The 15740-nt window shown below is 49.0% G+C and overlaps 1 protein-coding gene across 3 annotated transcripts in view; it reads right to left on the bottom strand.

Moving 5' to 3' along the window:
• Positions 1–230: 230 nt before the first annotated feature.
• USP7 (ubiquitin specific peptidase 7) overlaps positions 231–15740 on the bottom strand; it is a 56468-nt gene continuing 40958 nt past the window's right edge. For all 3 annotated transcript variants that reach the window (XM_089896183.1, XM_022552192.3, XM_089896184.1), the window contains 21 exons: positions 15571–15653; positions 13582–13691; positions 12110–12266; positions 11202–11346; positions 10785–10915; positions 9730–9864; positions 9250–9351; positions 8974–9079; positions 8099–8191; positions 7943–8010; positions 7512–7612; positions 6481–6634; positions 5799–5866; positions 5210–5318; positions 5038–5115; positions 4213–4313; positions 3120–3219; positions 1570–1689; positions 1345–1416; positions 1127–1217; positions 231–812 (listed from right to left, as the gene is read on the bottom strand). In XM_089896183.1, the coding sequence (XP_089752309.1) occupies positions 706–812; positions 1127–1217; positions 1345–1416; positions 1570–1689; positions 3120–3219; positions 4213–4313; positions 5038–5115; positions 5210–5318; positions 5799–5866; positions 6481–6634; positions 7512–7612; positions 7943–8010; positions 8099–8191; positions 8974–9079; positions 9250–9351; positions 9730–9864; positions 10785–10915; positions 11202–11346; positions 12110–12266; positions 13582–13691; positions 15571–15653 (2231 nt within the window). In that variant the 3' untranslated portion in view covers positions 231–705. The remainder of the gene's footprint in view (positions 813–1126; positions 1218–1344; positions 1417–1569; positions 1690–3119; positions 3220–4212; positions 4314–5037; positions 5116–5209; positions 5319–5798; positions 5867–6480; positions 6635–7511; positions 7613–7942; positions 8011–8098; positions 8192–8973; positions 9080–9249; positions 9352–9729; positions 9865–10784; positions 10916–11201; positions 11347–12109; positions 12267–13581; positions 13692–15570; positions 15654–15740) is intronic.

Raw genomic sequence — 15740 nt, 5'->3', positions numbered from 1 at the left:
GAACTCTTGAGGTCGTTGGGTTTGCCGAGAGGCAGCACAGCACGCCTTAACTGTACTGAGCAGCGTCTTCAATTTAATAAAAAGACCCCCGAAGTGTCTGTCAGGCCTGTATTCAGTGCATCCACTCTGCAAACGGGCTGCAGGACAGCGGTGGCTGACGGAAGGGAGACGAGTTTATTAAAAAGACCCAGGCAGCTGGGGAGACCGAGGAAGGGGCGACAATACACGAGTGAAGGAAAGAGCACTATTTATTAGGTTGTGAGTTTCTCTGTTTCGCCTTTACAGATGCACAAAAGGTCATTGAAAAGTATAATTGAGGGAAAGACGTCAGACGAGCCTAAACAGAAGACTTACTAGCTGTGGGGCTGGCGGCCGGGCCCCGGGGCGGGGACAGCCGAGCCTGTCCAGCGCCGCGCCGCACCCACCAGCCGTTCCCCGACACGCTGACAGCGCCTTGCATCGTGGTTACCATAAAATAACTCTCATTGGCATCCAAGCTTTATAAAAACACCTTCATTTTGCTCAAAAAGGGCAATCAATAGATACAGAGAAGCCAAACTGAACAGCCTCAACAAAATAAAATTAACACCAGCAGCAAATCCTCTTGCTGAAGACTTGGGACAGTGCTCGCGCACCAGAGTTCTTGGCTGTTGTTAACGGGCACACCCACCGCGGTCCGCCTCGCCCACCCGCCAGGGGAGGAAGTCAGTTATGGATTTTAATCGCCTTTTCCAGGTATGTGTAGCGACTCCTCTTTGGGGCTTTGTTGAAGTGGTCGAGCCCTAGCCAAGGCCGAGGATGAGACATGTTACCTGGCGGGGAGAGAAAGCAACTGAGACCACAGAGCCCAGGCTTGGGCCCCTGGAGCGAGTGCACCCCACCCCCAACTGAGGCCTCAGGGCTCCCAAGGGCGGCACCGTCTCCCCTGGGACCTTAGTTTTTTCGGCCATTGTGTGATGCCTGCCAAGTTCATCGGTTACAGGCTGCCGTTCCTCCCTGTTCTACAGATGAGGAAAACAAGGCCGAATCTCCCAGCTGGAGAAATACAAGGGCCGCCACTCGAACCCAGGGCTGCCGGCCTCCCGGCCACTTACTACTTGCTTCTTCCCTGTGGGAGGGCTCTTACCAGGCTGAGGTTCAAAGTCTTTCAAGTTTACTTCATACTCATCTTCATTTATGTACTGGTGTCGGCCCATCATCACAATGGCAAATTTAAACTGAGAGACAAAAATCGAAAACGCCATTCATTCCAAATACTAGCAAAACTCACACCTCTGGCAAAAAAAGTCAAGACTTTAGCATCCCGCCCGACAAATTACTCGCCAGTATCCAAGAAGCGCGTACCTTTTCAAACTCCTTTTCCTGGATGTCTAGCAGACTCTGAATCCGCTTCATCACTTCTCTGAAATGCTCGCCCTGCGACGACAAAGGGCGCATGTGCTCACAAAGCTCATGCCCTCCTGTGCCGCCGCCTCAGGGAAGGAGCCCCACGGAGCAACGCTAACCCAGAGCGCGAGGGCCCAGGTCCCGACCCGAGACGCTCCGTCTCTTAGCAGAAGGACGCCTCACCTGGTGTATCCTCAGCAAGAACGGGATCCCGAATGTCCCAAACACCTCTTTGTGGAAATGTGCCACTGTGATCAGCATCTCATTTTCCTTATCTATGTCTACCTGGTCCAAAGGTATTTCCTGGGGACACACATTTTTAACACAAGGGGTTGAGAAATTCAGTTAATGCAAACACAGCGTCACATTTTAATTCTTAATTCTGACTCACTCCTCCAACAAGGGAAGCTAGGTCAGATTTTTGCCAAAATGTCATGTTTGGGGCTTGTTAGAATAATTAAGAGTTTAGAGCCAGGAGAAATAGCTAAGCTTAAAAGAAAACTCTGGGGACTTCCCTGGTGGCATAGTGGTTAAGAATCCACCTGCCAATGCAGGGGACACCGGTTAGAGCCCTGGCCCGGGAAGATCCCACATGCCACGGAGCAACTAAGCCCGCGTGCCACAACTACTGAAGCCTGCGCGCCTAGAGCCCATGCTCTGCAACAAGAGAAGCCACCGCAATGAGAAGTCCACGCACCGCAACAAAGAGTAGCCCCCACTCGCAACCAGAGAAAGCCCGCACGCAGCAACAAAGACCCAACGCAGCCAAAAATAAAAATAAATTTATATATTAAAAAAAAAAAAAAAAAAAAAAAAAAAAGAATCCGCCTGCCCATGCAGGGGACATGGGTTCTATCCCTAGTCCAGGAAGATCCCACATGCTGTGGAGCAACCAAGCCTGTGAGCCGCAACTACTGAGCCTGCGCTCTAGAGCCCATGAGCCACAACTACTGAGCCTACGCGCCTAGAGCCCGTGCTCCACAACAAGAGAAGCCACCGCGATGAGAAGCCCGCACACCACAACGAAGACCCAACGCGGCCAAAAATAGATAGATAAATATTTTTAAAAAGAAAACTTTTTTAAAAAAAAACTATTTATTTATTTGGCTACATTAGGTTTCTGTTGCGTCACATGGGATCCTTAGTTGCGGCATGTGGGATCTAGTTTCCTGACCAGGGATCGAACCCGGGCCCCCTACATTGGGAAGGCGGACCCTTAGCCAGCAGACCACCTGGGGAGTCCCAAAACTCTGGGCTTTAAGAGACCAAATCATGAGTTGTTCCAGTTACTGTGGAAATCTCAGCAGTTTTAAAATAAACAGGGACCCAGTTTCTGACTAGATGTGCTTGATGATCCATACTTAAAATTAATTTCTAAGGACAAATAAGTGAGATATCTGGAGTAGTAGAGAGTAGAAGGGTGGCCGCCGGAAGCTGGGGCGAGAGTCTCAGCGGAGCAGATGGATGGCGGTGAGGAATGTTCAGCAACAGGAATGCGCTCACACTACTGAACAGTACATTTTAGGTTAGGTCTATTTTATAATAAAACATTCCATTTTTCAAAATCTGGCAGAATTACATTAACCTCAGGGGTCACTTCATCTACCGGCACACAAACAAAACGACAGCCACCGCCAGGAGCCGCCGTGCTGCCTGAATAAGCTGCGGGCGGCCGCCCCACCTGCCGGGGCTCAGGAGCCCTTCCTCCCTGGTGCAGCCAGAGGGACGCTCACCTCTATTCGAAACGTTCGACTTGTCGCAGGAGATAAACATTCTAGGAGTTCGTCTTCTTGATGCACACCAATAATTTTGTAGCTTACGATTTCTAGCAGCCTGTGCAAAACAAGGAAGAATGTGAACTATATACATTCATGTAAAAAAAACTTTCTAGGGGCTTCCCTGGTGGCGCAGTGGTTGAGAGTCCACAGGCCGATGCAGGGGACACGGGTTCGTGCCCCGGTCTAGGAAGATCCCACGTGCTGCAGAGCGGCTGGGCCCGTGAGCCACGGCCGCTGAGCCTGTGTGTCCGGAGCCTGTGCTCCGCAATGGGAGAGGCCACGACAGTGAGAGGCTCACGTACCACAAAAAAACTTTCTAGAAAACTATTCGTCCGTCATTTTATTACAAAGCTACGAAGATTCGCTTGTCTTCTTATGAAGATTTGAAATGTCAAAAGCAGGTATCCTTGGGGAGCATACAGAACACTGGCCAGGGGCCCCCTCGGAGCGTGTGTAAATCTTTCTTGCTATGGTTCCAAACTGGGCAGGGCTTGTGAAATGTTTCTCACTCTTTAGATAACAAAGGCCTCATTCTTTAATTAATTTTGTAAAGAAAACATTCCGGGAACCAAGGAGCCCCAAAGGCTGTTCCATCCTACGAGCTGAGTGTAAGACAAGGTGGTAAGACTAGCACCTGACTCTCTGAAATAAAAACTGAACATCAAATCTGGGGCTTCTTTCTGAGACTTGAACACTGGCAAAAACAGATGAGAAGTGACCAGATTTCTCAGACACAGTCAAGGCCCACGTTTTCCAGCTTCAGCTGATCAGTCTGCTTGAATCACTCTTCCTCTGCTTGGAATTTCTACCTGAATCTCCCTTTTGCACTACTGCTAATTAATATCCAGAGACACAGGGAGGGAAGACGGGCAAAGAAAAGGATTAAATGTGAAGTATTTATATAAAGTGTTGCAAAGTATGGGCTGAAAGATGAGCATGGCAACTACTGCGGGGGCGGGGGGGCGGGCGGGGCGGGGGCCACTGCACAAGTACAGGGCTGGGCCAGGGCTGCCCCTGCCTCCACCTTCAGGATTTGGGAAGTACTCGCCTAAGTTTCCCTGATGCCTTCTCGCCGAGTTCCACAGCCTTTTTACATTCCTCTAACAGGTCCCGGACACACCCGTGCTTGTCTGGATATAGTGTTATTTCCTAAGAAACGACAAGATGAAGGCTATACAGGAAACAAGACACACGCGGGGGCTGCTCGGGCCCCTCCCCGCCGACCATCACTCAGACCACCTGTCCAAGGCTGCTGGCAGCTGCCCCACACCGCAGGGAGTCTAAGAAATGCCATTTTGAGGCAAAAAGCTCGCCATTCACAGGACAGCTTCTCAGGAATTTCTCCCCCCCGAAAGGTCACTAAGAGGCTGTCCAATTCTCAGCATGGTGAGACAGAGGACAAGGACCAGGGTGGACTGTGTCATTTCAGCCTGACAGCTGCACACGGGTGACAACATGGATGGCACATGTCCCAGATTTCCTCTCAATATCGGTAGAGCTAGAAAGGTGAACGACTTGGGTGTCTGAGTAGGTACAGACTTTTCCAGAAGAACCACTTAATGTGAGGCTGTGTCGTCTGCAAACGGCCCAGCGGAGCTGCCACCGGCTCCGAGGCCAAGCAGCAAGGTCCGAGTCAGTCGGAAAGGGTCTCCCTGACACTGTCACTCTGCCTGAAGCCTCAGAGGTGGCGGCAGGGGCTGGGTGGACAGAGCTCCTCCCCCCACCGGGGTTCTCAAACTCTCGAGCCGAGCCGCTAACACACGCTACCGCTTAGGGAGCTTTCTTTGGTGGTTTTAGTTTTCAGGGTCTGGAGAAGAGATACAATACACAACATGCAATAAAAATAAACACTCATACCATAGAAAAGACTCACCTCTTCCCTAAATTGGCTGTTTAACCATATACACTTAAAACTTCGCCTGTTCTCAAAGTCCGTGATTTTCATCTTAAGCTATTAAGAAAAGAGAGACTCATTTTAGATTCGCTTCCACAGAAACCCGAGCCTTCTCCTTATTACCCACGGTTACATTAATTTGGACTCATACCTGCTGATAGTAAAGTTTCTTAGGTTGTCTAGGCTTGAAGAACTGTAGAAGATCTCTTAAAGTACCTTCATAATTATGTCTAAGAGGATTACCTGGGCCATCCCTATAACTACACAAGAAAACAGCATATAAATAAAAGACTTGTTTATTTGCCTAAAACAAATATCCGTGAGTGAGCATAAAAGCAAACCTCTGGCCTGACACCTGGACTTGAAATTTGGACTCTGACTACTCCTGTCCCCAGGTCCTAAGTCCCTGCGTCTGTCACACCTGAACACTCTCTGCAAGGGTGACATGGCACAGAGAAGCCGGGCCGGGCCAGGCCCAGCCAGACACACATGGGAGGGAGGTGTGTGGATGAGGTCTCTAAAGTAAGCCTGGCTTTAGATGAGGCTGCCAATTATTTTGACATCTTGGAGTAGCGTGGTCAAGATGTGAGTGGTGACAATTCTATATCTGAAACTAAGCAAGAAATGGCATGTCAGGTGAGGTGGCCGGCTACTTATTACATTAGTTCAGAGATGTTTGGATGAACTGTGGAGCACATGCAGTCAAGACCAAACACTGGGCATCTGTGAGTGTGGCTCACCCTTGAGACTTGAAGAACTGGAGCAGCATCGGGTCGGTGTTGAGCCTCTGAGCAACTGTCTTTGCCACCTGGGAGGGAGGGCCAGAGTCAGGGGGCAAGGTTCACATCCGGTGAACAAACTGAAACTTGCTGATACACTTTATCACTGATCATTTGCTGAGTGCTCTTAAAGAAACCTGTTATAAGCAGCCTGAATTTAAATGCCCCGGAAAGTTACCATCTAACAGGAATAAACTATATTCCTTAGTATATCACCACAGGAACAGCGTATCTGAGGAAGAAAACCTTTTAAAGTGTTTCTGACTTTCATTGGGGAGGTCTGTCTGCAGGTTTATTTCCTGAAGGCTTTTTTTAATGGTTCACACTTGGCATGTTATAACTGAAGCAAAGCTGCTGTTAAAACTATGATCTCTGAAACCAACTGATGCTAGGGGTCAAGAGGATTTCGAAGAGCAAGAAGACAGGGCAGTGGGTGGGGGTAGGCGAGTGAGGGGAAAAGAACTTCCGATCCCCCGGCAACATCAACACCAACCCACTTGCATCAAGAACTTCCTCAGACAGTGGACTGCAACCCCTCCTCCAGAACCAAACCCATTACACAGCCTCATCAGCAAGCTTTGTAAAAAAGAACTGGGTCTCTCTGGTGTGGAATCTGAAGGGAAAAGAGCATTTCATCAAATACCTGAAAATAATTCATTCTATTTGATAATGTAACCACAAATCCAGGATCATTGGGGATTGTTTTATCACAGAAAATCACATCGACACGGTGGTAGAGATCTCTGAAATATTCCTTTGCAGTGGGTAATTCACTGTTATCATTTTCGGGGTCATCCCTGGGGGGAAAAACACAGACAATCAAAGTCCAGGCCAGGGTTCAGGCATCACCTCCCAAGTAACAGTGATGCTGAGCAGTGTGGGTCTAAACTCAGGCTAGCATTTCCCGATGCTGGGAGCCTGCCCGGCTACCAGGCAAAGGCGATCGTGGACAGAGGTGTACGCTGAGCCACGCACAGGGCTGGCTGCTTTCCGTTCCCGATCTCGCTCCCGAAACAGAACAGTGCCCTCTCATTCCGCAGACAAGGGAAAGGACTCAGGATGCACTGCGGGGCCCACCCTGCTGGCTCTGCTGAGTCTACTCCCCGACCGGGACTTGATAGGTTATCACTTCCCTGCAAAGGCTGCAGGACCGGGTCGCCGCTAAACCTAAAATGTTTATTGCCTGGCCCTTAAACGAGAGGTCTGCCATCCCTGCTCTTAGCCACCGGGCCCTGCAGCCTCCCTGTGGTCAGTGTTCAGGGCTGCCCTGCCCTGGCAAAACGGTTTCAAGAGCAAGGAAAGGGCCGAGTGCGTCATCAGGCTGCCTTCAGACTGCACACCTGCCAGCTTCCACGCAGACAGATTAAAGTGATTACCCAAGTAGGTGCATCCTAAGAATTTCATGTTTTCAAGGAAAGAAAACAATCTTGCTCTTCCCTAAAGACCTTTGCCCTCCCGCTACTAGTTGTCATGCTCGCTGTAGACATTTTTGGGAAATAAAAGCATTCAATGAGGAAAATGCTTGCCACCCCTAATTCCAAAACCCAGAGAAGGCCAACTGCTGTCAACATTCTGTCAATGTCAAACAAAACGTGACTCAGGGTCTAGAGAATCATTTCCTGGTTCTAGGACTTCTGATATTAGTACAAAGAGATAACTTCAAAAAGTACGTACTTCTGAAACACTATAATGTCACCATCCATTAGCTCGTCGAGGGCTTTATCAAGAGACACGTCATAGTCCTGAATTCTCTCTGTTAAATTCGGTTTAACTTCCTACAGTAAAAGAAAGGACATGGTTACAACGCAACGTCTGTCCAATGTTTAATACGGCCACACACTGTATGTATTTTCTCTATACCCAATTCCAACAGCCCTACAATTTTGAGTAAATAGTAGGAAATACTAGTAATAAGGATATAATAATCACTGACCCTAAAGAGGGAAACATCAGAAATGTACAGAGAGGATTCTGACTCAAGATCACCCGAGGCCCCATTTAGCTGTGGTCTTGACACAACAAATGCAGGGCTAGCAAAACATGCAGAAGTCGTCCTCCCCAAACCACTAACCATGTGCTGATTACAGAAAAACAAGGATCCAAACCTCATAGAGGATAAGACTAGTATCTTGGATAAATCCTGCTCTGTCACACATAACTGGCAGCAAGTCACCTAGTTCAAGAAAAATGAAGAATTCAAAGCTGTGATACACTGAGACTTTGGCAGAATCAACTCAGAAGGTGAGTGCTGCCAGACTTACGTATTTTACAGGATATTGGTGTGTAGATATGCCCACAGTAATTCAAGCTCCGTGTTTTGGGATCGTACATCTTCAAAAATAACATCACATCATCTACAAGGTTAAATAAGCAGGCTTTGTTAGGATCTTCTGGGCAGTGCAATGTTAACAAATAGCAACGGAAACGACAACTTAGGGCACCTAAAAGTTACTGTGTGCAATGGAGTTTGTTTAGAGGCTGATCCTAGGTCTGAGGCATCATTTCTAACCTCAAGCCCATGGGAAACACTGCACGTGAAGGAGGAAAGGTGAGGATGAGTGCAGGGAATTTAGGAAACCTAGTTTTAAGGCCTGGTCCTCACTAGCAGTGTTTTACCATCGAAGTATCGTTAAAGGTTGTGTCTGAGTCTTTGCCGGAGAAGTGACCACTTGAAGTAATACAAATAAGCAATCTCGGACCTACCTGTTTTGTAAATAAAGCTGCGCTGGAAGACAGTTCTTTTACCTAATCTCTGTAGCTGCTTAGTAGCTACAATAGCAGACCGAGGCCGTATGGCCCACAAAGCATGAAATATTCACTATCTGGCCCTTGACAGCAACCCCTGCTCTACACCATCTGTCAAGTATATACAAGACCAGTGTGATTAGAAAAATGTGGAATGTGCTGGACTCCACGCTGCTGCCACCTTCTCACCTGCCAGGACGCTACAACCCACAGTCGGTTTGATTTGACTTCATCAAGAAGCCTTGAACACGGTGGATGTTTCGCAAGCATTTTGGGGATTAACAAGATTTCTTTGCAAGGGAAGAACACTTAACCCTGTGTGTTTAGAACGACACTCCGGGAATAAAACTCCACTCTCTGGAGGTGCTGGGCTGGGGGAGGAGGCACTCACGATCTTTATCAAACTTGGGTAACGTTGCTCCACTAGCAGCCAGCTCCGGATCAACTGTTTCCAGGAATATTGTCCAAGGGTTTTCATTATCACTGAGTTCAATCATCTATTCCCAAAAGAGATGCTGGGCTTAGAAGATTTTAATGGCTAAGTAAGAGTGAAAAACTATATTCAAGTACTGAAGACAAGATCCAACTCTACGTAACTGGACCTAGGGGGATACCGCAGGGCACACAGTGCCTGCCGCGCACACCCAGACCAGACCGCCACACTCACCGTCTTGCTGCCGTCGGCCTCGTTATCCAGCATGGCCGGTCGTTTGGTGCCATTGCTCCTCGCCTGCATGGGCCACAGTCGAATCTGATCTTGAGGAAATCCCTGGAAATAATTACAGTTAAATTAGTTGAAGCAAAATCAGCTTATATTTTAATTCAACATCAAGGAAATGATTCTATGATTATAAGGGGAAAAAAATCATGATTACAGCTCTCCCTGCTGGTGTGGGCAACAGTGACCTGGCCTTCGGGATCTCTGGTATCCCGGAAGTTCAAGCCCATTTTACCAAGGGGGTGGCGGGCGGAGGAGGGGGAAATTAGGGGAGATGCCAGAGGGCACAACCCAGAAGGGAAGGAACTCTGGTCCCAAGCTCACTCTCAGGTGGTGTCTGGACACAGTGCCTGCCTCCAAGGGCATGGTCCTCCAGGGTCCAGTTATGAAAAAGGAGAGAGAACTATCAACAGGAGGACGGGCGCTCACCATGGTCTGAGAGAGGTTCTGGACAAACTCAGCAAGCGAGGAGTTTTTCAACACTTTGAACACAGTGTATTTCACTTTTTCTTCATCGTACATATCATTTCCTTGATGGCCACAAAACTGGTCCTCTGCAACAATCTGCAAATAGGGATGAAAATGCAGAATGGAGTTTACACCACTAACACACAAAAGAGAACCAGGTCAGGCTGATCGAAACCAAGGTTCAAATGCTAAAACTAAAAACAACTAGTGTTGGGCTTCCCTGGTGGCGCAGCGGCTGAGAGTCCGCCTGCCGATGCAGCGGACGCAGGTTCGTGCCCCGGTCCAGGAAGATCCCACATGCCGCGGAGCGGCTGGGCCCGTGAGCCGTGGCCACTGAGCCTGCACGTCCGGAGCCTGTGCTCCGCAACGGGAGAGGCCACAGCAGTGAGAGGCCCGCGTACCGCAAAACAAAACAAAACAAAACAAACAAAAGAACAACTAGTCTTTTGCTTTGATGAACCTTCTACAGAAGACCCAAGCAGAAAAGCACCAAAATGACCAAGAACTAAATCAGGTACGAATATTTGGAAACCCTACATATTTCCTTACAGCCATTCTAAACTCATCCATAAACATCAACTAGAAATCCATCTGGATGGTGATCCCCAAACATGATAAAGCCAGGATGCACATGTACCTTTTTCTCCAGGTAGTCTATCAACTTGTTAAAACAAATGCCTGTTTTCCTAACTGCAACTAAATCATGAACCAAAACCACCTGGCAGTTCACCCCCCACCCCCACCCCAGCTGCCAGAGCTCTCCCTGCCAGGCCTCATCTGGGTTCTGCTCGCCCTTCCTTCTCTGGTCCCCTGCATGCTTTATAAACGCTAAGACACCGCCGCTCTGGCAGCCTGAGTACCTCTCACATCTAAGCCCATATCCTGAACTGGAAAGAACATTCCCAACGGTCAGGGAACTGGCCTGCAGTTCCTCAGTCGCACGCTCAGGGGGCTGCCCAGACAAGTCGCCGACGCCCTGGCCCGCAAAGCAGCTTCGCGCCTGCCCAGAGACTGACCTGCACTTGCATGTAGAGATGGGCTTCCTGCCGCTCCTTCCGCTTCTGAGCCTCGATCCTTTTCTCTTCTTGTAATCGTTCCACCAACTGCTGAGGGATATCATGGTCGGTGACAGCTTGTAAAACCTCACCTGCAGGACAAACGCATCTTCCTTCACCTCTGTGCACTACGTCATCGCAAATAAAGCCACCCTTCAAAGTAAAATTACTTGGCACCCTGGGTCCACATCCAAACCCGCAACCCCAATCCAGCTGCTTCCAGATGATGTTGTAAGGCAGCATAAGCAGGCAAGTGTCTGGACAGGTGGCTCTAGCTTAGGTCCACTGTAACGTGGTATAAAACGCCCCAGCGGGCGAGACTCAGGGCCCAGCTGCGAGCTCAGCACAGCCAGGGCACGACACACCCGCTCCACTCACTGAGCTTCGACTCCCGGATGTAAACCAGCATGTAGGCGTTGGTGCAGTGCCGCACGGAGAGGTCGTCGTCGTGGCCCCCGTAGTTGTGCTCGATGGCCTCCTCTTTCGTACACCTGGACACCACGTCATCGTCAAACTTACACCACTGCAACGGGGAGCAGCAGAGATACGGCGCTTTGAGGAGCACACAAAGTAAAAGGCAGCATTCTCCGAAAACACGTGACCTGCCTCAGGTGACCCTCACAAAACTCGCCAGCACTTCTGCCGTCCTCATCCCACATTCTGGAGAAATTGCTAACATCCGTCCCTGGGCAATTTCCGTAAGGTACTCAACCACCCTAAGCCTCAGCTTAGGCTCCATCTCTGTCCACTGGATGGAGTCGTTTTAAATGGCACTAAGCCTACAGTTACAGGTTCTGCATCTGGTGCCACGAGGGCCCCGCCTTCAAATCCCCTCGGCATGAGCTGGACGGGCTCCACCTTGGCTCTGTTCCTCACTGGCCCTGTGGCCCTGGACACAGACCCCAAGACCCTCGTCTGCTCCTCCTGGTGAAGATCACGTGAACCAGGCAAGGACTGCGCACTACATCGCGCGGGTAACGGGGCACGTGCGGTAACACACAACCAACGCGGGCCGTGGTGCGGGCCACAGATGATTATTCTAAGTGGAAACTAAGTGCCTCCTGACAGACGTAAAGGGATCCTAGAAGGTCCAACGGTCAATGCTAACAACGAGAGGTATATATCAAGTACAATCATAATTTACCATCCACCTTTAAAAGCATCGGGAACATACAGACACAGAGGCCAAGAAGGGATCCTTCACTATCAAGGCCAAGTCTGAAGCTGAGCGTCACTGAATCCCCTACACAGCATCACGTCCACCCTACCCCCTCCCCAGCACTTACTTTGCCATCCCCTTTAGGGTTTAGATAAACCACATAATGTCCACCATGATTATCTCCACTATGAACCAGGACTGCATGAAGAATATAATTTGCAGGGTCTTTAGGATCCGTTTTTTGCAAAAATTCATCAAGTGGTAGCTGTTCGGGGAACTCAAACCTATTTAAAATAAAAACATTTTAAGAGAAATCCAGGTTTCATTTACTCGTAAAATATTTAACCTTTAGGCTTTATTCCTTGTTAGATCTTCTAATTCATTGGCTCCTCTTTACTTGGAAAGGGCAGCTCCTACTCATCACAACAAATTATTCACACGTCAACAAAATCTGAAGCTTGATTTGAGAAAAATACCTATAAAGCACTGACACACCTAACGGAATTTTAAATTCCAGGATATTACATAAGTCAGTTTTTGTGACAAAAGCACACTGACTTTTCTAGGATGTGGATATTTCCAAATGTTGTCATGAACGGGGGCGGCAGGGGGTGCTTGAGAGGCAGGAAGAGCGTGAGGTGGGTGCACAAGGACCGTGGTGCTGAGCAGAGCACGAGCCTGGGCGTGGAGGGGCAGCTGCCACCCAGCCCGGCCCTTGGGAACTCAGGCCCAGCACTGCCAAGTGTTTTGAATGCCAGATGCCAGAAATCTGGACTTTTATGTGAAATCTCACGATCTGAAAAAATGTTGGCAACTAATTCCAATAAAAATAGAAAGAAAACCAAGGTGAGGACCCAACAAAGCACACCAGCAGGTCGGGCCTAGCTTGCAGGCTGCTTGTCTGTGAGGTCTGCTGTCTCAAGAGGCCCCACGGAAAAGGGCAAGAACAGACGAGCAGGCCCGGCTGGTGGCAGGTGATATGATCGAGTCACACTCTCCATCGAGTTTCAGGGGTGACTGACCAACCTCTAGGAGGCTGGTTATTGTCAGGCTGTACCCCCTGACCAAGGAGTACAAAGTTACTGCTCCAACTAATCAGGGTACAAGTTCTGTCTCCTGAACCAGACAAAGCAGTGTGTGGTAGCAACCTTTTAACTGGTACTTTAAGGATCTATAAAACACCTGGAATGGGGGGCACACCCACCTATGCCAGCATTCCTGAGGATTCTAGCACATTCTATAAGCCTATACCAACTGAGAGATAACATATTGGAGAATCCTATGTAAACCAATAGAGTAATAATAGCAAATGCCACTTCTGGGGAAAGCCAAGCCTGTGCAGCAGAAAGTACCCTCTCCCCCACAGACTTCAGTCTGCCACAGTGTAGACAGAGGGGCTCCCTGAGGAGGAGATACGGAGGAAGCAGCCCCTGAAATTATCCCTTTAAAAGCACAGTTCTTGGGACACCTCGGCAGAGAGGAAACCTAAATACATCAGAGATGTGACCGAAAACAGAAAAACTAAACAAAGCACTGAGACTAACCCCCTAAATCAGGATGATGGGTAAATCTTAACTCTCACATCCCACTCTAGATTACCTATCGTTGATCTTGATATTTTGGTCCGTCTGAGGGTCATACATAAATCGCATCAGTTGTAGGTGTAACACTGGTGGCAATGTTAGGAATTTCACACCTTTCTCTGCTTCCTGAACATTGAAAAAGAATCACAGGTTTAGTTTACCTCTACTTATTTCTCGAAGCAACAAAAGCAACAGCGTTTCACAGCAAGGGTGGAATACGTTGGGAACTTCTGGTAGGGAGATGGGCACACGGTGCCTTTAAAATGTTCTGTGTGTGCGATTTCCTCTTAGTTTGCATTATACTCTATCTTGATGTCCAGCGACAGGGGAACAGTGAAGTAAATTACAGCTCAGTCACTTGTTGCCCTATTAACACAGTCATTAAACACTAGGAAAATTCTGGAGAAACACGGGAAAATCTAACGGAAAAGCAGAGCATTATGACTATGTGAATGAGGTGTGCCTATGGACACCAGAACGGAGTAAGATGAGCACGGTCTGGGCTGGGAGAACTGCCTGTGACTGCCGTCCTTCCCCGTGAGCTCGGTCAGTGCTAACTGGCCACTCCTGCTTCTGAAGACCCCTCCGACTCGGTATCAGCAAGGCCCTCTGACCACCGTCACAGCCTCTGCCCAGGCGTCAGCAGCCTCTGGGGCAAAGGACAGCCCCCAGCAAGGCCTCTGGGGGAGAGGCCCAGCCTCACTCCTCCGCCCACCTCAGCCAGCTGAGTCCTCACTCAAATAAGCCTTCACCAAAGCCAGTCACCACCAGGCCACTGGCGGCCCTCAGCACGGCTGTATTTCCTGTCTGGCCCTTCCTTTGGAGCTGTAAACCTTATTTCCAACGCTGGCTAGAACACACCCACCTGGAGGAACTGGTGTCCTAGGTGGCAATGTTCTCTGTTGTACATTAGCATGGTTAAGGAAACTGGGTAGTTCTGGGAAGAAAAACAAAAACCCAGGAACCTACTGCCACACAAAGGAATGGCACAGTTTTAGTACAACTTGAAATAATAATAGAAGAATCCTGTTTCTCAGCCACTGTCCATTGAGAGTCTGATTCTAAAATACATTTTGTTCACCCAGAGCCAAAAATATCCAGTGTGGATAAGGGCAATTCTGTGAGCTGACTCAAGTGTTTCCTAAGCAAATCCAGTGGCATGTTTGCCAAGTAACTTACTGATCTACAAATCAGTGGCCTGACCAAGCAGGAGGACAGCAGGTCTGTGACCCACGGCAAAATGGGCTCACCAGCACCGTGAATTATAAATGTGCGAGCTTGGTAAACCCAGGATGGTCCGAAAAAAATCATAAATTAGTTGAGCCAGTGAGTCAAGGTTATGAGGCTGCAAGACAGACCTGGAGGGCTGGACCCGTGAGGATGCTGCTGACCCCCCAAGCAGCCTGACCAGGCCACAGTCCGGGCCCCTCTATCTGACCATGCACTGCCGCTTGTTTACAACACTCATTGTTCTGCCAGAGTTCCTGCGGGGCCTTGTGGAAAACAAGCAGGGACACCGAGTATGGAACAAATAACAGAAAATGCACTCCTCGTTCTGGAAGTCAGGATCCTCAGAAAACTAACTGACACTCCACTGGGGCGGCGGGGGAGCAAAGCACCACCACCAGCCAAAACCAGAGTCCCAGTGACTAAGCAGTTCTATCTGTGACTAGGAGAAACTGAGGGAAGCTCTGGCACAGACACCAGTGAAGTAAGGGGCAGAGTTGTGGATGGAATGGGGGGGGGGGGTACACGTGTCGGGTGATGGTTCTGCCTCTGGTAGCCAGGAGGCACAACACCTTCCCCACCCCTGCCTGTCTACACCAGCAACACGATCAGAGCTCTCTAACACAACGTCCAGACTGAGAAATAAAATCCTTCTGCGTTCTAAACACCAGCGGCATGTGAAAAGATACAAGTGAATGTTTAGTTCACAGTTAAGCAAAAGATCTGAAAACAAAGTGGAAAGATACAGCGGGACACTAGCACACAATCTCCAAGTTACCTGCAAGCCATGCTCCCCGGCATCGTATTTATTGTCACCGTCTAGTTGTTCTACTGCCACGTAATCCACAAATGATTCAAATACTTTCAAGAGAGAAAGAGAAAAAAGTCAGCCGAAGTTATCACTAAAGCTTTGATTATAACATAGTCAATCAATCAATTCAGGCACGC

The sequence above is a fragment of the Delphinapterus leucas genome, chromosome 15, assembly GCF_059928025.1.
Source record: "Delphinapterus leucas isolate spDelLeu-1000000601 "Yukka" chromosome 15, BTC_Dleu_Yukka2, whole genome shotgun sequence".
NCBI classification, from domain to species: domain Eukaryota; kingdom Metazoa; phylum Chordata; class Mammalia; order Artiodactyla; family Monodontidae; genus Delphinapterus; species Delphinapterus leucas.
Note: the sequence above shows the minus strand (reverse complement) of the source record. Positions and strands in the feature narration are given on the sequence as shown.